Source organism: Parasteatoda tepidariorum, chromosome 2 (genome assembly GCF_982258835.1).
Source record: "Parasteatoda tepidariorum strain Cologne lab strain chromosome 2, Ptep-v5.0, whole genome shotgun sequence".
Lineage (NCBI taxonomy): Eukaryota > Metazoa > Arthropoda > Arachnida > Araneae > Theridiidae > Parasteatoda > Parasteatoda tepidariorum.
Window position 1 is genome coordinate 41,575,724 of NC_141756.1, and position 21,335 is coordinate 41,597,058.

A 21,335-nucleotide genomic window follows, 5' to 3' on the forward strand; every position below is an offset into this window, starting at 1 on the left:
TAAACACTTGGTAGGTAGCAACCTTAGATATGAGTTCCTCAATTTTAGGTAGAGGATAAGCATCTAACATTGTAAATCTGTTGATTGTTTGAGAGTAATCGATGACCATCCTAGATTTTTTGTTTTCACCTTTCACCACAAAAGCTTGTGCTCTCCAAGGAGAGTTGCTGGGCTCGATGACCTCTTCTTCAATAAGTTTTTGTATCTCTGAGGTAATAAACCGTTGATCTTCTAGAGGGAGACGTCTTGACTTAGTTTGCACTGGATTGCAATCAGGCGTCAGGTTAGCGTCAGGTTAGAAAACAATGATACAGGTTGAATTTTAGCAACAGCTAATGAGCAAATTTGGAGGGGCGACTTGCTGCCGTCAAAATTGATGACTAAGGAGGAATGGAGTTTAAGAATGTCATGACCAATCAGAAAGTCAGCACATAAATTCTTCATAACCAGTACTTCAATCTGTTCATACTTGTGATCTAGAAGGTCAAGAGTTACAGTTGCACGCCCAACCACACTTGAGGTAACAGCAGAGTTGGCCATAGTGATAGTTCCAGAGTATGACTTCAGTTGAAGATTGCATTTCTCAACATGTTTATAGTTTAAGAAACTGAGTGAACTCCCAGTGTCTATTAGAGCAACCAATTTTACACTATTTACTGTAACAAATGTGAGGGATTTTTGGAGACAACCAGGGGCTGGCGACACAGAAGCAATTAGATGAGCAGAGGCAGTAGTATTTATTTTATGCCGAGTTTTCGCTCTACACACACGTTGATAGTGACCTTTTTTTCCACACGAATGACAAACACTGTTTCTAGCCGGACAGTTATTTCGTATATGATTATCACTATTACCACAGAAAAAACATGATCCACGAGGAATTGCTGCAAGGGTTTCTTTTTCAAAAGCATCATCAGTACAGTCTAGTGCAGCAGAAGGCATAGGTTGTGAGTTAGTGAGATATGAAGCAGAATGAGCTTCAGCCAGTTCAAGAGCACGGGCTTGGTTGACTGCATTGTCTAAAGTGATTGTTGTATTTTCGAGCAGACGCTCTCTAATGCGGGTATTCCGCAACCCTCTAATGAAAGCATCACGTATATACTCACTTTTATAAGTTTCAGCCGAGACTTGTGTGAAGTTACAGTTTTTACTTAGTTGCTTTAAAACTTGAAGAAATTCGTTAACAGTTTCATTAGATAGTTGGTTTCTTGAGGCCAAGCAATGGCGAGCGAAAATTTCATTCCTCTTTACTACGTAGAGTGCATCCAAAACAGAGATAGCGGCCGAGTAGCTGGTGGCTTCACTTATTGACTGGAAAACATTTGCTGATACATAATTAATTAGGAGTGGGAGTTTATTATCTTCAGCAAGATTAGGCACCTTTGACAAAAAGTTTTCGAAAGTTTTCTTCCAATGTAGCCACTTATTTTCAGCGTTAGCACACGTGGGGTCGAAGTCGAAACGTTCCGGTTTCAGAAAGTTTTCCATGACGATGAATACCAGTACTCACATTTATCAGAATATAATTTTGCTAATTAAATTGTTGTGATAATCAATTTAGGCAGACATAATAACTTAATAAAGCTTTAATTAGCAAAATTAGGCTAGCCTCTGAGGACTACATACTTATAAACATAAATAGTAAAACAATTGAAAATCAAGCACAGTTACAGTTAAAACAAGATGTTAATAAATATCACCACATTTCCCTTTCTTAAAAGAACAAACACGCTTTGCAGAGAAGGGGAAAGGCCACAGCTGCATGTAGTTGATTGCGTCAGACCCAGTGGCGTGCCAACCAGGGGGAGGCAGAGGGCCCCTCTAAAATTTAGATGACGGGGCAAACGATGCGTTTCGCCCCTCCTGAAATTTAGATACTCACAAAAATAAAGTCAAGTAAAATCAGTAATTTAAAAAGAAAAAAAAATTTCAATTTTGAAGCTATTTTTGAAATAGAAAACATTATATTCCTCTAACATTTATGTGCCTTGCCTCTTTTGATATTTAGTTATTCGCCAAGACGAAGTCTAGTAAAGTAGGTAATTTTAGAGGGAAAAAAAAGCTATTCTTTTTCAGCTTTGAAGATATACATCAAGTTATTCTGTTATGGGCGATTAATATGTTTTTTGACTTTTGGAAAAGTAAAAGTAGAAAGTATTTTATTTCCAATTTTTACTCTATTTACTTCCGAAATAGTAATGAGGGGGCGAACATAGTGTTTCGCCCCTTCTGAAATTTCAAAGTGCTCAAAAATAATAAAAATTGGTAACTAAAAAAAAAAATGTCATCTTTGAATCTATTTTCCAAATAGAAAGCTTTATTTTCTTCTGAAATAAAAGTAAGTTGAAAATTTTAGGGGAAAAAAATTGTTTTGTTTCATAACTTCGACGATATTTTCCAAATAGAAAACTTCATTTTCCTCTTAAATTATAGTAAGGCGATAGAAAACTTTAATTTCTTCTGATATAAAGTAAGGGGGGCTAAAATGTTTTAAGTATCCTCAGAAATTTAGACTTTTGAAATAATAAAGTCCAGTAAAAAAAAAAAAAAAAAAAACAACTTTGAAGCTATTTTTAAAAAAGAAAATTTTATTTTCTTCTTAAAGTGAGGGGGTGAAGAATACTTCACCCCTTCTGAATATCAGACATTCGCAAGAATAAAGTCGAGTAAAATTTATATTTAACTCTTATTTTCGACTTTAAAGCTATTTTCCAAATCGAAAACTTTAGCCTCCCCTTCTGAAATTTTGAAATTCGCTACAATAAAGTAAAACAGAATTGAGAATTTCAGAAAAAGAAACTACTTTTTTCCCAATTTAATAGCTATTTTTCAAATTGAAATAGAAATCTCCCCCCCCCCAAGAAAAATGCTTCGGTTTTGTTTCAATTTTTTACTACATATTACAACTTTTAATTTATTAAAAAAATTTAAAACAAAAACACGAAAAGAGAAGAAGAGCACATCATAAAAAAACATAACAAGTGTTTAGAAAACTAAAATAAGCACCACTGTTTTGCATCCTGAAAAATGCATTCTACACTGAGACTAATAGATATATTTGAAAGCATCTTTTGACTGTGGGTGGTATGAAGGTGTTAAAACCTTCATATCCCCCACAGAGTTGGCCCACAGTTATCTGACTCCTCAAAAAATAGCCATCTCCTTTTACACCATGGGAAAATGACCTTTTCCTTCTTTAAATTGCCTAAATCATTTTTATGACCCTGGGCTCTTTTGTGCTTTTATAAAATGTCATATATTTACAGTATCATCTATATGTCCCTTAAGTTGTCTGAAACTAGCAATTATCTAGATGTTCTAGGAAAACGGATGTAAGCTTTTATGGGATCCAAGGGGATGACTCTTGTTAACATTTACTTAGGTCATTTTGTCAAGAGATTTTTTCTGAGACAAACGTAAAACGTTGCAGTTAAATTCCAGTTTTTAACTCATTTAATTGCGTCATTTAAATTAACAATTTTTAATTCAGATATAAATTCTGTTACCTTTTGTTTTGTTCAATTTTTGAAATTGAAATTTAACTTTAATTAAGGGCTTTTAAAATTATTTGCAACTTCATTTTTTCAAACATAAATCGTGGTATCAATAATTCCCATTCTTAATAAAATTTTTCTTTGGAAAACACGAAAACCAAATGTAAATTTATTTATAAGGAGGTAAGTAAATGTTTGCATTAACTCATTTAATACATTTAAATTTTATATGTATATACTGTTAGAATTCTTTTATAAGAATGGTAACATAAAAATTGCTTTTCTTTATGTTCGTATATAAAATTTAATTTGCATAGTACTTTAATTGATAATTTTACTGTTTATTGTGTGCATGAATTTTGTTCTTATTTTATATTTTTTAAATTATTAAGACCTTTAAATTTTTTTAAATTTGAACTTCGAATTTTTAGGGTTTTCAACAACTTTGTTTTCATTAAAAAATGAAATGCAATCTTTATTTTATCTAAAAAAAATCATATTTAATTTAATAAAAAAAACGCATTTAATTTAATAAAAAAGCTATGAACATCAGCTTAGAAATCCGTAGCAATTAAAATTCATTGCCATGAGAAACCATTAAAAAGAATTTTTTTTTTAATTAGCAAATATGCTTTGACTTTTTCTCATTTTTCTTTCATTAAAAAAAATATATATTGCCCTTCGTTACAATTTTGCCACATATCGTTGGTTCAAAACTAAAACGACACTTCTGCATTATCTTCTCATGTTATTTGAATGAGAAGTGAGTGCAGAAGTGTCGTTTTAGTTTTGAACCATCGATATGATTACAAGGCGTCATGAATACATAGGTCAAATATTCAAGAACGAATTCTTTTCAAATTATAGCTATATTTTCTAGGGACCTGTCCATATTGGAGTAAAGCAACTTTGTTTTTTGTTAATCGATGTATATAGAGAAAGAATTTCTGTATATTTTTTCAATTAGGACTTTTTAAAATGTGGATATATATGCCGATAGAAAAAAAGTCTATAATTCCTTCAGTTTCCATAACGCGGTCAAAAACTTTTAGATTTGAAACTAAAAAATAATTTTTATTATTATAATGGTTTTGTCTTGAAAAGACCTTTCTAACGGTATAGTAACCGGATTCAACAGGTTTATAAAATTGGTATTTTATGATTAGCATTATATTTAGAGGAAAAGGAAGCTACTGTGGACATGGGAGACAAGAGGAGACAACATGAATAGCTTCCCCCCCCCCTAGTCATATTTCCTCGGTGAGATGCCATAAATTGGTAACATTTATGTGCAGTGAACAAAAAACGTACCACCCTGAATAACTTTTGATTTAATGATCGGATCTTCACGTTCTGGGCCTCCATCTTAATAATTCGAGGGTGTGACTTCAAATATGCAAATTAATTAGTGCACGATATTTTATTTTAAATTACGCAATCAGACACAAAAACATACTTTCCCTGAATAAATATAACTTTTGTTCAACAGATTCGATTTTCTAACCCCCGTAATATAGGAGGTAGCTGTAATCTGGGAAATATGGTCCCAATAGTTGGGTCGGGTGGGCTATCCAAAGTTTGGACCCCCAAATGTTAAGGGAATTGAAAAATTTTTGCACACTATTATAAAATTCTTTTATCTACAGATAATTCTGTGGGGAGCGGAGTTACAGACCATGTCAACCTTCATCTATGAAAAGGTACCCCGACATAGAGTCGAGTTAACATGTCTTATATACTAGTGAATTGTAGTTGTAATTTTGTAGTGGTAGATACGCTACAGTACTCCCCCACCAGAATTATAGCTATGATAGAATTCGATGAATGGATGCCACTAGTTGATTCATTGCTGTTTTTGTGCGAAACCGTGGTAGATACGCTACAATTCCATGCAAAAAATAACTTTTAGTAAATATTTATTATTTTTTATTAATTAATAGTCTGATATTGTTGATCATTTACGTCGCACTAGTGCTACACAATAGGCTATTGGCGACGGTCTGGGAAACATCCCTTGAGGTTTGATCCTCTGCAGAGAGGGTGGACCCCCGGTTCTGTAGCCTGGCGACCTGCACGCGAAGTCGAGCACTTTATGGTAGAACAGTTTAACGAGGACCAATACCGCTCACCCTCGGTCCCTACGCAGACTGATCCAAGTGGTCACACACCCGCACACTGACAGCAGCCAGTGATGCTTGACTTCGGTGATCTGCTGGGAGCCGATTCTTAACGATCAGTCCACTACGGGACAATAATAGTCTGAAAACTTTTGAATCGTGAGGCATTTTTTTTGTATCTTTTTAAAGTATCTAATTCCACATGGAAAATAAAAAATTTGAGCGAAATTGGTTGATTAGTTCTTGAGAAATTGAGTTTTATAAGTACGACTTTTTTAAAATTTAATTTCTCAGGATTAATCGATTTCGCTGAAATTTTGTATTTTGCCATGTGGAAAACTTACAATGTTTTGTTATCCAATTTATATGCGAACAAATAACTTGTTTTCATAAACATATTCGCTAACATAATACATAAATAGCGAAAATGACGATTAGAGATGGAGTACTGAAAGTTTTTGAAAGGGCCTCCGCCAAAAATTTTTGCCCCAGGGCCCCGAGGGGTGAAGTTACGGCACTGATTTTCCCTTTTCTTAATATTTTTCCTTTTTATTTAATAAAAATGCTTTTTAAAATTTCCGTGATGCTTTTCTTTAAAACTATATTTAATGTAGTTTTCAGTTCCACATAGTTTTCCAACTTAAAAGATTTTAATCTATGTGAAAATCAAGAGAGAAACCAATGTACTTCTTTCCTCTATGACTCCCCACACACTAATGGGGAAAGCATGCGAAGTGTTGCTATAGGTAGAGAGTTCTGCTCCACGCCACCTGCAGCCCATTTTGGTTACAGTGAAAAATAATGAAACTTGCAATTGCTTTAAAGCGCCATCTTCATTTTCTACGAATAGCAATAGATTTCCTTCTAAGGAAACAATATTTATCGGTATCGAATTATCGTTTTAGCAGACGATTTGTTTACATTTTATAAATAAATGTCCGAAAGTTCCCTTTCTGTTGTTTACCTTCATAAGAATAAAGAATATATCCAAGAATGTGCTGACTTATTAAATAAGCAGTGGGAAAGAAGCTCTTCTGCCAGGTTTTGTTGAAAATTTTATTTAACTTTTACGTAATGAAAAATTAAGATCATTTGTACTTGTGTTTCCAATACTTTTCATTAATAAATTAACTTCTTGCTTCAAGATTAATACTAGAGAGCTTATGATAATACAAATAATTTTGTTATTTTTAAACAAGCAAGTTATAATTTGCTTTATTCATCCAAACACAAAGCAGATATCTTTTGTTTTCTATTATAAAAATTTTTGTATCTTTGTTTATTATCAAAGGTCTAGGGACGATAAAGCATAAAAAACTTTGCTTTAACTTTTAGTTTAAGTATTATTTTTTATTGTGTTTTCAAATTTTATACAACCTATAATCCATAATTGTAGAATAATCTATAAACTAGAAAACGTCAATTGTTATTTCGCTTTAAATACTATTTTAAATGTAGAAAATAAACATGATTCTTTTGAAAAACAATCATATTGATTAAAAAAAAAAAAGGTGTAAATTTCAGTTTTAGACTGTGTTCTTGAATGAAATATGTTGATGGCATATAATAATTTGTTCAAGATTGATTGTAAGTAAAAAATAAAATTATTTTTATATATATTTGTTTAGAGAGTATAAATACAATAAATGAAATATGAATGATTTATGAAAAGGGAAAATGTGGATATATAGTTATAAATGTTTGATGGTTTAACTTCGGGCCTAGAAAAAATAAAATACTTTAATGTGTGATAAAATTATTTTGAAACACTTGTCATTTCATAGAAGAAAATAAATTCTATTGTTTCTAAGTATTGGCTATCAAAATGGACTACGTGTGGCACATGGAAGAAGTAGGCATGTTTTCACCATTAGTGTGTGGATAGTCATAAAAGTAGGAAGTACATTAGTTCCTGTCTTAATTTTCAAGCGTATTCAAATTTTTTAAGCTCGAAAACAGTAAGGAACTTAAAACTGCATTAAACATAATGCTAATATAAGCATCATGGAAGGGTTAAAAAATATTTTTGATAATCTTAATGCAAAAAATATTTTAGAAAGGGGAAAGATCATAATACATTTCTATACATCTGAGCAGAGGAGGAGAGGGAAGGAGAATGCTCTAGACATCTTTTCCCGGATGGCGTATTTGAGTGTTGTCATAAAAAATATTAAACATCATTGCAACTTAATAAAATAATTTTATTATTTTTTAAAACTTGTTTAGTTGATTGTACATTTGCTGATTTTTTAAAAGTTGATATGTAATTTCCTTTTCAACCTTTTCTGTTATTCAAATTTTTATTTTTTAGCATGATTAATTTACATTTATATTCACAGAACTCAATCGTTAGAAAATACTTCAAGTGAACTGCCAGATTCTGTGATTCTAATTGAAGAAATAAATGGTGTTAAATGTGTGATTGGGCACAGTCGTTTGACAAGGGTTTTAGAAGATAATAAGGGATGCTGGATAGGATCAGGTAAAGTATTTCATCATTTCTATTTTTAAAAAAATAAGAACTACATTCCTTATTTTCTAGCCAAATTTAAAGTAAAATACATTAATGTAAGGGAAATAAACAATAAGAATGAGAAACAGCAATAGACAGTATATGCTGGTTCTTACAGGGTGAACCAATAAGTTCTCACATACTTTCAAGGCTTTGTTACTATAGTACCAACTATATCATACAAAAACTCTTTGCAAAAAATGAAGGTAGCAATCATTGAGTATCTTTACAATTGGAACAATACTGCAATAATAGTTCTATAGAACAATACTTCTCACAATTGGTACAATATTGCCTTTTACTTTCTTAACGAGCTTAAGTCTCTTTTCAAATCCATGACCTGCAGTGCCCAAGGTTTTTATTGATTTTTCCTGACATATCTTTAGAATTATACTTTTGAATTTTCTAAAATTGGTTATTTTATAATTGTTCAGTTGAAGGAGCATTTATGATCAACCAAAATAAAAAAGCTTATAATCAATCAAAATAAAGTTCTGATCAGGGATGTTGGGGAGGGGGCATTCGTTCTCGGACAAAAGGTCAACTAAATGTTTACTGCATTACTCCTGAAAACATGTGTGGTATGAGAAGGACCACCACCTTATTAAAAGCAGAAACCTTCGTGCGTTTGTCGTATCCTTTCTCTGACCCTTTTCATAATCTCTTTTGTCCAAACAAACCATGGTCTGCCAGATCTCTTTTTCTGTCATCGACAGAGGACATCTCATCATATAGTGCGGCTTTGAGGAGAACTTGTCCAGATGAAAAGTCTGGGCTGTCTACTGCTATGGTAACAAGCGAGAGCACATTTCTAATGGGGGTGAAATGGAGAAATGAAGGTGTCAATTGGTTTACTCACGCTGACCTATGCAAAGATCACAACAAAACTATTCACCCCTATTCAAAGTGACTTTCCCTCGTACCCATGGTACCTGCCACAACGTGAGACTGATGTCTGGAGGAGTTCTCCTGAAAGCCGCACTATACCATATAATAGTTCTGTAAATAAAATCTCTCTCCAATCCCTGAGCTTTTAAGTCTCTGAAAAATTTGTGCGGTTGCTCTCCTTTAATGAACTTATTTAACAAAATTCCTTCATTCTACATAAGTAAAAAAAAATTATGAGTAGTAAAACATTTAACCTTGCAATAACTTATATATACCTTGCAATAAATTGTCTGAAAAGAATTGGGACTAAAGTAGAAGTATAAAATTTTTTAGCGTGCTTCATAAGTTGTAGGAAAACTTTTGGTCATGGTGTTTCTGAAGTTGCGCTTTATTGATTCATTAAAATTTTATAATACTTTAATTTTTAGATAAAAAGATGAATCAAATTAATGATGTATGTGTTAATAAGTATAATGCTATTCTTTGGTTTATAGAAAGTTTTAATGTCTGTTCTTGTGTATACATTAATATTTCAAATGGTCTTTTTTACTAATTCACATTATAAGAAATTAATGTTTTATGTAATATCAGGTACATTTATTTTTGTAGTTGTGATTGCTAAGGAAAAACAAAGAAAAGGATATGGAAAATATTTAATGAAGAAATCTGAAGAATATGCCAAAAAGTTAGTTAATATTTCACTTTTCAATTAAGTTTTTCTTTTAATAAAAAACAATCTTGTACTCTGTTACATTCTTAAAATTTCAAAGAACTTGTTGATGGTAAAATTTTGTAAACATTGAGGATTGTCTTTTTAATAAGATTAAGTATGGAAATAAATTATCCATAAACTTCACGGTATAACAAACCTGTATGATTACAAGCTGTTGGACATAATAATGTTATTTATACTTATTTTGAAATGGAATACTTATTTAAATTAATTTTTGACTAATTATATGTGTACTTCCTTTCTCATTTCTATATGCCTATGTTCAATATTTTCTAACGTACTGAAATGCATAAAGTAATTAACTTTTGCATGTTTAATTAATGCTATTAAAATTTATTTTTAAAAAAAACTGCCATTGCATTATTTAGCATACACAACAGAGTTTAGCTTTTAAGCTACTCTTGATCAAAGTAATTTCTTTATATGCAACAATCAACTCACTCATTTGGAAGTATTTTAATAGTTAATTTGTCCAGAATTTGTAATCTGGGAATAATCCAAGTGCATTAAATCAACTCTCACTAATGATTTTGGTTGTTAATATATGTATCTCTGATATATGTATCTTTTCAAATGATTCATCCAACATCATGTGTATTTGGCAAATTACGATGCAGTGCTCAAAGCTTTCTATTAAAAATTTCTTTCCTAGAAATTATGCTGTAGAAATGGATTTTTTACAAAAGGAATTTTTGATACGAAAATTAATAGAGACAGTTTTATAAGCTGGAGCTTCAATATTACATAATATTGAAATAAGCTATGAACCACATTTTCTATGTTTTTGATGAAACATTTAAAAAAGAATTGCAGATATGTTAATATTAATGAGTTATAATGTGAATTAAAATTAGTTATTTGATTTTTTTTTTAAAAAATCTTATAAACCATGAAAAAGGTATAATTTAATAAAATGAGTTTTTTTATAGTCACAATTCTGAATGTTGTTTACTTTTCTTTATACAAAGGTTTTGTAATCTCTCCAAATGAATATTATTTAAATCACAAAAATTTATTTTATTATCAAAAATTAAAAGATTGCGGGGAAAATGCTGTGAATTTCAATTGCTTTAATATTTCAAGTAGCTTAGCAGCTGAAACAAATGTTAGCGCTGATTTTTTTTTAATAGTTCATGCAATCATAACTATTGATTACACTTCTTAAAACTTATTTAGAATCCTAATATGAAAATCTACAAATCTCTGTAATACTCTAGAAAAAGCATAACGACTAATCTTTAAAGAATTATGATGCTTGTAATTTTAGTGATTTATAAACTCTATTAAAAAAAAAAACACTTGAAGTAATAGAAGAATTAATAACTTATTTCATAGATTTTATATTATTTAATTTATCTTTAACTTTTTCAATTTGTATCACAAATTCTATTGTAAACCAGCATTTTTCTAATGCACTTTTGTCTTGTATTTTTCAGCTTGAATTTTACCACTGTGTATTTAAACACTCAAGATCAGCAAGGGTTTTATGAACATCTAGGTTACCAGTATTCTGAAGCAGTATCATCTGTATGAATTTAATTTTTAATTTATCCTTTTTAAAATTATAATTAGAATAATAAAAAGTTTCTTTTATAAAATTTTTTAGAAACAAACATCAGGTGATATAAAAGGGTTTAAATTTTTATGAAGTTATTTTACCATTTTGCATAATATTTTTTAACTATTTTGTTTATATATTTTTAGTTTATGAAAGTATTAAATTTTATTGGAATAAGTGGAGCTCAATATTTAAAAAAAAAAATGAAACTAAAAATTAACCCATTCGTCCTTTTAAAAAGACAGTTAATTTTTTCAAAAAAGAAAAAAGTTTCAGCGCATATGTTTCATTGCTAGGACTAATTTTGCAGAAACAAGGTCTGTCTACCATAATATATTAATAATACAAACGTTTACATTTGGATCTGAAGTAAGGCACCTTACTTTTTAAAAGTTTAAGTGGTGAGTAACAGAAAGAAATATCGACTTGGTATAAACAAATATGTATTCCACTCATTTCAGATAGTAGTTTTTCATATATAGACCTCTTTTTGTGCCTGCATACTAATTGGTTAACCTAAAAATATTTTTAAAAAATGTAGATATGTCCTATTCATAGGACATCTCATTTATTTCTTGCTATATTTTTCAATAACAAAATAGTATATAATATAAAATGTTCTATTGATACAGTGATTATATTATTTGATTTAATGCTTAAAAAGTCAAAAACAGGGAAATTATCTAAGACAAATATATTGATAATTATATAAGTTCTAAAATGTAACAAAATAATATTTAATATCAAGTATGTTACCATGTATTTGAAATAGATTTCAACTTTTTTTAGTAAATTGAAAGTTTCTTAGCTTTAGAGTCATTCTCTATTTATCAAATAAAAAAAAATATTAAATTAGGTCTGTAGTTAATAAATTATGATTGCTTAATTTAGTTTCATGCTGGGATGTAATAATAAATTGTTTAAACTATCATAAAATATAGGTTTGTAACAATAATTCTTTCAAAAAAAAATAATAATCTTATGGAAATACCACTTGGGTTGACGTCACGAAAACCGGATGGATGAATAGAATTTAGTGGCAATAAAAATTATACCTACTGATATAACTATGTGTAAAAACAAATTTACCAATTATGAATGATAGAACTAGTATTTTGTCCCGCAGTGGACTGATCGTTAAGACACGGTTCCCAGCAGATCACCGAAGTCAAGCATCACTGGCTGCAGTCAGTGTGCGGGTGGGTGACCACTTGTATCAGTCTGCGTAGGGACCGAGGGTGTGCGGTATTGGTCCTCGTTAAACTGTGCTACCGTAAAGTGTCCGACTTCGCGCGCAGGTCGTCGGGCTACCGAAGCGGGGGTGCCATCCCCTCCGCAGAGGATCAAAATTGTGATGGCATGTCTTCGGATCATCCTCCGGGATGTTTCCCAGACCGTCGCCAATAGCCCATTGTGCAGCTCTAGTGCGACGTAAATTAACAACAGCAACAGAACTAGTATTTTAAATAAATATAAATAAACAATTATGTTTTTTGTTTAAGTTTGCATTTAATTTTATACTATAAATTTTTTTTTACTCTAAAGGAAGAGATTTGTTTGAGATGCTGAGTTTTTTTTCTAAAATAACTTTTTTTAATTTGATTTTTTAACTCCAAAACTAAATCTTTGATAGTAATGTCTTTAGTGCATTCTGACTGTAACAAGAGGCTGTCAATCTCTTTCAAAGATCATCAAAAAGATCTCATTAAATAAGAGCCACTCTCAAATATTTTGAATGAATTTGAATCTACTTATTTGTTTTCTTAATATTTTTTTATTTTGATATTCTGGAAGTTCTGAATTGGATTTCTGTGTCGATTAAAATGCATTACAAATGGGTTGAATAAAGCAGGCTTCTTGGTATCCAATAGGGGTGACATGCATACCAATTGCAACACACATCCCGTTTTCAATTCCTTCAATATCTGATTTAATGCCTGCTCCTGATAATAGTGATGAAAACAATGAAGATGAGTAAAAAATATTGGAGGATATACTCACAACTGATTATAGATTTTTAAGCCTAAAAACTCTGAAACACTATTTATTTGCCAATGCAAACTGAACAAACGATAGTAAGTATGAGAGGGATATTGTTTAAATTGTATCTATAAACAAAAACAAGTAAAGAATACACGTTTTTTTTAATACTAGTTCATTTACGAAAGTGTCCATTTTTGAAAAATATGCATATATATATTTTTTCCTGATTTTCGTTTTTCTTTATTGTGCCTGTTTTATCTTTCTCCAATAGAAAATGTTAATTCAGGGGGTTCCACTGAATATTATGCTTTTTCAATTTGTTTACCTTTTTTCCCTTACTTCTTAAATTTTTAAGGGGCTTTCTCAAAAGATGTGAACTTGCTTAGTATTTCTACAGACTGACTCATTGATTTTTAAAAATTTTATAGCATTATGTTCTTGCTACGAAAAAAAATTTTTAAACCTTTTTCTATCCCTTGTTATAATCCAAACTGTTGAAGAATATGTTGATGATGGTTTAAGGAAAATAAATTCTTTCTTTTAAGGTTGATTATTAAATTTTTCGTTGTAAAGAAAGAACTTGCATTAGATCTTGAACTTGGCCCATCTGTTAAGAAAATATTAAATTTTCAGGCTAAAATTGATAATATTATATATTTTGAAAAATTTTGTGCGTTAGAGTGGAGAATTTTATTAATCAGATTTTATTGTAATTAATTAGCAGACATACTATTTTCTTTCAAAACTAAATGTAACTAATTTCTATGTTTTACCAATAATTTTATTTTTTTTCTGTTTCAGATTAGTTTTAAACCAAATGGATTACTGATGAGAGGATTGTTTGATTCCATAAAACATCAACAACCACTTTTAAATGAAAAGAATTGTGAAGAATCATGTAAAAAAATTACTAAGGAAATAATGCTATCAGAATGCAATGAACAGCAAAACTGTTTTGCACCACCTCCTCCACCTCCTTTACCCATTTCGAAAGTAAATAATAAAGCAAACATAAAAAGTAACTTAGGGCATTATTGGATGAAAAAGTCATTATAAAAATTAATGGTTTTCTTCTTCTGAAATAGTATTATAAAACAAAATTATTACTTTATTTATTCATATAATTAAGTATGAAATGAATTATACTAATGTATTAGCTACTAGTTATTTATAAAATTGATTTCTAGGAATAAGAAATTCAAAAAAGGAAATCTTATGTATGTTTGATAAATTGAAAATATTATCAAACATACATAAGATTTAATTTTTTTTTTAAAGTTTTTAAAATCATCAAAAAGAGTTAAGAAGGACATTTGTTAATTAACTTAACTGCATCAATTTTTAAATCATATTGCAAGTTAAAGTCATACATTTATGTTTGTAACACAGATAATAGGCATCTTGGAGTTTATTCACTATAAAAAGTGATAGGAAAAAATCTCGTAAAAAATTTATTCCTCAAATCATTATTATTATTATTTTGAAGGAAAATAATTGCAAATTGTCACAAAAGTATATTTAATCACAAAAATAGTTAAAAACTTACTGTAAATATTAATACTTATATAATAATTCAAATATTAATACTTAAATAACAGAAAATCATGTAAAGTATAATCAAGTTCAGTACAGAACCCGTTATCCGGAAATCAGAGAACCAAAAAACCGGAACGAAATTCAATTAATTTTCCCGTCATTTTTTGAAAGAAAAAAAAATTTTTTCCTCTAAGATTTTAGGATTTTTCTTTCTCTTTTGAAAGATTTTTACCTTACCATCATTTTGGAAATAATCATTAGTGTATTACTTCATCATTTTTTCTTCTTTTTAAGATTATATCAAATTTTTTTTTTTTTTTAGTTGGGTTTAACAATAAAAAAACCGGCTTTTTGTAGCGATTCAGAAAACCGGAAAAATCAATTATCCGGAATAGTGATAGTCCCGATCGTTCTGGATAATCGGTTCCCTACTGTATTTTCAACTACTTTCTCATTTTACATTATAAATGTTTATTAAAATAATATTAGTGTGAATTTTGTACCTGGAATCAACAAGATATTTTATCTATTTTTATTGATCTGACGCATTATTGATATCACTTATAAATGATATGCTTAGGTATTTTATAAATGCTTTTCTGTTAATTTTAGTTTTTCTGTTAATTTTTAAGTTAGCTAAAAATTATTTTTACCTAAAACAAACAGTAATTTTAATTGCTAGACAGGTAACCTTATATTTGATAATTGTTTAATGTAATATGAGAATTTGATGAAATAACAAATGCCATGAAGATTTTTGAAATATTTGTTTTTCCCAACTGATTTTATTGATGTTGTTTTTTATTTTATTGTTTTTACATTGTAACAGTTTTCTATTTGAACTTTGAAAGTCATAGTTTTACTTATTATTTAAAAATGTATATTTACAAAAGGTTTGTTGATAAAAGTTAGAAAATGTCCAAAATGAAATTTTTTTTATGAAAAAAAGCAATAAATTTACATGAAAAATGAATTAAATAGTTTAATAAAATAAATATAGTTCCATTCCTATTTAAAGTAATACTTAAATCTTATTTACACACAAATTTCTCTCTATTTCCCTCATTTCTTTTACTAAAGCTTCTAGTTCATAAAGATGATCATCATAAACATTAGGTAAAAGTTTTTTCATTGTTTCTGCTAATTGGAAAAGATATTCATCATTCCTACCACTTGGACCTTCAGATTTAGAGATTTGCTTTGCAATAACATTTAAAGGAGCTGGACCCAAATAGAAAGGATTATTAGTATCACCAATATATATTGATAAATTAAAGGGCTTCAAATCTTCATCACATGGATAAAAAGTAACTGTTTTCTGCTGATATCCATCCTTTTCTCTATAATCTAAATAATCTTTTACAAAGGAGATGTCTTTCTCAGCAATTTTGTAAGCAATTCCATACACTTGATCCTGAATTTAAAAAGAAAGAAAAACTTTAAAAATTTGTTACAAAATGCAGTTGATTTAATGCAGTTGATTAAAATAATTATCGGTGAATAAAAACCTGAATTTGAATATTACATTGCAAATACTAATCTCCGTATATGATATTTTTCTTCTTTTTTTACAGTTACATTTAAATATTTCGTTACATGGATTAACTATCTATGATGCATGGTGTTCATGTAGGAAGATTCTCGTTCTGTGCAATGCAAACTGCAGTGCCAAAATAAACTCACAAAATTCAATTACATATTCAATTTTTATGTTGAGTAAACAATATTTTAAGTGTGCAATGTGCTATTCACCAGGACAAGAAAAAATTTAAAAGATTTCATATGAACTGAAATGTTCAGATTTTAATCTTGGTAAACAATGTAATATACACTTCAAAACTTTAACAATCTGGCTATTTGATAAGTAGAAAAATTCTGGATTGATGTTTCTTCCCTATAAATAATTTCTTTATTTAATAGCATGAGAAAACTGGTTTGGCTGTGGGGGGGGGGGTGATTCCAATTTGAAATGGGGCATTCTACTTGCAGAATTGTCAAAAGGCTAAATTGAATTATAGAAAATTATTGGAAATTTTTAATATTTGTTTACATAATATTCAAAGAAAGGAGTTACCTTTTGATTAGATGATTGAATAATTGTAACTACTCGACCAGGCTGTAAATAATAATGAAAAAAGCTTTAAGTTGAGAAGTTTATAACAATAATATAATGTAAACATAATAATATAATATGATATAATATAATACAGTATAAAAACATAATAAGGAAACAATTTAGCCTAAAGATATAATGCAAATTCCATGTGACAGTTTTATTAGAAAAGAAAAATTTAATTGAAAATATTAGGAAGTATTCATTTTAGTTTTTTAAATACAGTTTTATTGAGTACAATATTTTGTCTTGATAAAAAAGAAAAAGATATTGAAACTTATTATTCAAAATTCAATACTAATAATTAGAAAAGTGTATTATTCCAGTTTATTGCCTGCCAAAATTAAAAAATTTCATGTGAGACTAGAAATTTTTCAAGTTTATTCAAATAAAAAATATTATGCACTTTTAAATATATTTATACAACACACGTATGTATAACATATGTTAATGCATTTATGTAAAATTTTACATCACAGTCCTTATTTTGGAAAAGAGTGAATATTTTGCTAATGGGGAAAGTTCCACAAAAATTTAAAATAGTGGTCTATAAAGAATAAAAATCAAATATAAAATATTTGATTTTTACTCTTTTTGTTAATTTATTTTTATAAAAGTGTTCTGCCATAATAATTATTTTTTTAATAATAATTATCTTTATATAATGTTGCTTGTTATAAAGTAAATAAAAAATTCACCTACAACAGTGCCTTGGGTTTTATTTCTTTATTAAATTTAATGCATTTTCCTTTTTTTAAAAAGAAATGTATTATTTTTATTGCTCTTAGACATGCATATATACTTTTAAATTACAAGTTACAAAAACTGACTGTTAATGATTGTTCTTCAACTTTAAAAATAGCTATAAAAATTGACATAATACAATTTTAAAAAATGCAATATGGATTTTACAAATTTTACTACTTTTATGAAGAATCAACATCATACTCTTAAGTGGTACATAGCCAACAGCTATACTAATATGCTATTTTAAAATATGATATTAATAATATATTTATGATGTACACAGCTAAATATTATAAATGGAATAACTTTTCCCAACTAATTTCTCACACATAATTATATGTCCCTTAATTGGAATGCACTAATAGTAATAATAATCAGTAAAACAATTATTCTAAATAGTTTTTTTTTTTAAAGTTTAAAATTCTACTAACTGATTCTAAAGTTATTCAACCAAAGTTAATATCATATTTATTCAGTGCTAATAGCAAGCAAATTGTATTAGTAGTTACAGAATAAGGGGATGAACTTAGTAATTTAAAAACTCATAAAGAACTAGTAAAAAATAGGAATTAAATGTTTATTGCATAATGCAAAACTCTAAGAAAAGGATAAAAGACAGGTATAAGTGAATGTAAGTAAAATTTTACATTTGTTTCTAGTTAATAAATTTTTGTAACATAGCAATGTTTTTTTTATATAACTTGTCCAGGGTCAGACTAGAAGTATGGGACCCCTAAAAATTATCTATTTTTAATTTCCCAGAAATATAAAAAATCTTTCTGATTTTATTATTCACTTACTTGATTAGAAATTTTAAACTTTCTTTTTAAAGCTAAATATTTTATGTTTCATTTTTAAAAACTTTCTTTTTTAATTAACATAGAAATTTTTTAATTGACCTCCTATTCTATAAAATTGAATTTGTATTAACGAATTCTAGAATTACTTATGTTGGTCCATAACGGTATTATCTTCAAAATATAATATTATAATTTGTATATCAAAATATAATATTATAATTTGTACATACAAAGATAAAATGTGCCTTCACATTAATTTTTTCTTTATTTTTTTCATTTTTTAGGCACCCACCTAAACTTGAACATTTATTGGGAGCAGTACATATTTAATCTCCAACCTTACATTTACATAAGGGTGCGACATAGTTTCCTTTAGTAATTTAAATAGTTTCCTGTTTGATTAATTATAAAAAGTATTTTATTTGTAATAAGAATGAAAGAAATCACAAAGTAAGTTATAAAAACTATGTTTAATTTTTCTGCTTGCTTTTAAGTTTAAAGGAATATTGGGTACCAAGGATCTTTGAAGAGGGGCAACTAGGGTCTAATGCCAATCCAACCCTATACTTGTCCTCTTCGCACCAGTTATCCTTAAGTCTCCATTTCCAAGTACCCTTGTTTCTTTTATGATAAAAGAAATTAATCAAACTTGAATCTTTCAGGATATTTACCTTCAAAGTTTATAATTATATATACTTATAAAGTATATATGATTATAAACTTAAGTATATATAATATAAATATTATATATACTTTATCAGTTTATAATATATAATAATATTTCAAATTGAAGGATTTCTTATCAGTAAAATATTGTTTTATAAACTAAGAATTTATTAAATTAAAAGAGTTTTAATAAAAGTTTCTAATAAATTATTTAAACATTTTTAAGATGTATAAAAATTATTTATGGTATTAAGAATTAATATATTTAATAAGATTGATTGAAAAAACTAATGCAAAGAAAATATTGATAAAGTTTCTTTAAAATCTTTTTTATACGTATAATCAAAATTTTTATTCTAAAATATGTTTAGATTCCTACTGCTCCAGGAACTCCTCGATGATCTTCGCTTCCTTGCCAAAATCTTCTTATAAATCCCTTAATGTAACCAACTTCTCGTTTTTCGTACGGAAAATTAGTTTTCCACATAAGCGAGCCATATCCGAAAATCCACATTTGCATAAATTTAGAAGAATCGATTTTTAAATTGAATAAAAAGAAAATGTAATTCCGTCTGCTTTTGTTTATATTTACTATTAAATGTTGCCACTCTGATAAAGTAAATTCTTTGAATTACAGAGGGAATATTTATTAAGAATCAAATCTCTTCTAATTTTGATTCTTTTCGTTAAACAAAGGGTCTTCGGTGTTTAAAAATAAGTTTTAATAAAATTAATATTGATACAATGCTCAGAAAGAAAAAGTTTTTTCAAAAACTAGTGATGATACTAGAATTACGTACACCAAATTTGGCAATAGAACACATGACAGGTGGGTAAATTCTGCTCTTCAAAGTTTATCTTGTTGAGCATTTGAGGGCGTGTTTTCCGGCATAGGTAAGCTTGTTTTGTCAAAAAATTACTTTTATCTCTTATTTTACACTCTCATACTTTATTTATAGTATATAAAGTTTGGTTCAGTTGTGTTTTTCTCGAAAATTTAATACTTTCTCGCTGACACAAACAATAACATTACCTCGTCCATTAGTTTCGTCTACCAGTAATTTTGATTCTGTTTATCCCATTGTCATTTTGAATAATTTGCAATGAAACTGCTACCTTAAATTACCTACTACAGATTTTATTTCCCAACTTAATTAGTTATTATCGCATTCTACAAGGCGGAAACGAATAACTCTTTGGAGTAAATCGAATCCCCAGTTTATTTAATTAGTTTCACTGTTTACTTGTCACTCTCGTCTAATGTATAATTTTCTTTTAACTCAAAATGTTGCACTACAAGATCACAATATTTATCATAATAAAGGACTTGTTATCGAGGAATTGTAGGAAACGTTTGGTTACCTTCATTTGAGTGTTATTTTATTATGTTTTCGTACTATGTCTTATTTAAGCTAATTCATAATATTACTCTGCTAGCTTAATAACTGTACTATGTTTGATTTGCTGCATGTTTATGCCATTATGTATCTAGTTTTATAAAAATATGTTAAGCATGTAAACCAACAGTAGTTAAAGCTTGTTATGGTAACACTGTTGTTTCATACAAGTGTGATGGTGTTATACTTTCATGTGGTAACTTATTTAAAATTGTCATAAATTATTTATAAGTTCAATATTTTAGAAGCACACATTTGTGTTTACTTCAATAGCAATATTTTAACTTGTATTTTCCATCTTTATCTTCTCTTGACGGTATAGTAATACAGTGAAACCTCTCGCGAGTGACCACTCTCTGTTCCACAGTATAATAGTCGTTAATGTTGGTTGGTCGTTATAAGGGATCACGAATTTCGAAGTGATGTGTGAAATCTTCACCAGTGTTTGTTTTTAATTTAAGCATGTTTGCCTGGTGTGAATTTACTCAGAATTCACTGCACCAGTATTTTTTTACGGTTTAAGAATTGCCTGCCTGCTTTCTTTTTCAGTCTATTGACACGGTTCTGATAAGTTAATGTTCATAGGTTTTAATCGGGTTTCGCTGTATTATCCATTAAGAAGTATATTTCTTGTATGTGAAACAATAGCTGTTGAGTCAATTTTAAAATTAAATGCATTTATTATTGCTGTGTATTTCCTGTAATGATTAAAGATTAGTATAATTATAAGGTACTTTGTGGGAAAGAAATAATATACACGAACATGCTGCTCGTTTTTATAATATGTATAT

The 21,335-nt window shown here is 28.7% G+C and overlaps 4 protein-coding genes across 6 annotated transcripts in view; 2 read left to right on the plus strand and 2 right to left on the minus strand.

Moving 5' to 3' along the window:
* Positions 1-279: 279 nt before the first annotated feature.
* On the minus strand, positions 280-1,488 carry LOC147815241 (uncharacterized). Its single transcript, XM_087156549.1, has one exon. The coding sequence runs from the start codon at positions 1,486-1,488 to the stop codon at positions 280-282; it is 1,209 nt and encodes a 402-aa protein (XP_087012675.1).
* A 4,983-nt stretch (positions 1,489-6,471) lies between these two features.
* Naa80 (N-alpha-acetyltransferase 80) lies at positions 6,472-16,258 on the plus strand. Its single transcript, XM_016056066.5, has 5 exons — positions 6,472-6,652; positions 7,951-8,093; positions 9,621-9,696; positions 11,181-11,271; positions 14,087-16,258. Exons 1-5 carry the CDS (start codon positions 6,546-6,548, stop codon positions 14,339-14,341), a joined length of 672 nt encoding a protein of 223 aa, XP_015911552.1. The 5' UTR covers positions 6,472-6,545; the 3' UTR covers positions 14,342-16,258.
* Positions 15,778-19,764, minus strand: LOC107442488 (putative glutathione-specific gamma-glutamylcyclotransferase 2). Its single transcript, XM_016056067.4, has 3 exons — positions 19,527-19,764; positions 16,896-16,937; positions 15,778-16,235 (listed from the first exon to the last, which is right to left on the minus strand). The coding sequence occupies exons 1-3, from the start codon at positions 19,665-19,667 to the stop codon at positions 15,846-15,848; spliced, it is 573 nt and encodes a 190-aa protein (XP_015911553.1). The 5' UTR covers positions 19,668-19,764; the 3' UTR covers positions 15,778-15,845.
* A 137-nt stretch (positions 19,765-19,901) lies between these two features.
* The window catches only part of Rala (Ras-like protein A), a 47,375-nt gene continuing 45,941 nt past the window's right edge, over positions 19,902-21,335 (plus strand). Inside the window, exon 1 of one of the 3 annotated variants that reach the window (XM_016056065.5) lies at positions 19,902-20,041. The gene's annotated coding sequence lies outside the window, so the exon portion shown is untranslated. The remainder of the gene's footprint in view (positions 20,042-21,335) is intronic. The other 2 variants (XM_071177460.2, XM_071177462.2) reach the window with 2 other exon arrangements.

Coding starts and splice junctions, on each gene's coding strand:
- LOC107442488 (XM_016056067.4), bottom strand. CDS start 19,667: ATGCAAATGTGGATTTTCGGATATGGCTCGCTTATGTGGAAAACTAAT. Junction 16,938..19,526: donor ATCGAGGAGTTCCTGGAGCA/GTAGGAATCTAA, acceptor TATTATTTACAG/CCTGGTCGAGTAGTTACAAT. Junction 16,236..16,895: donor TTCAATCATCTAATCAAAAG/GTAACTCCTTTC, acceptor TTTTAAATTCAG/GATCAAGTGTATGGAATTGC.
- LOC147815241 (XM_087156549.1), bottom strand. CDS start 1,488: ATGGAAAACTTTCTGAAACCGGAACGTTTCGACTTCGACCCCACGTGT.
- Naa80 (XM_016056066.5), top strand. CDS start 6,546: ATGTCCGAAAGTTCCCTTTCTGTTGTTTACCTTCATAAGAATAAAGAA. Junction 6,653..7,950: donor GAAAGAAGCTCTTCTGCCAG/GTTTTGTTGAAA, acceptor TTATATTCACAG/AACTCAATCGTTAGAAAATA. Junction 9,697..11,180: donor TCTGAAGAATATGCCAAAAA/GTTAGTTAATAT, acceptor TGTATTTTTCAG/CTTGAATTTTACCACTGTGT.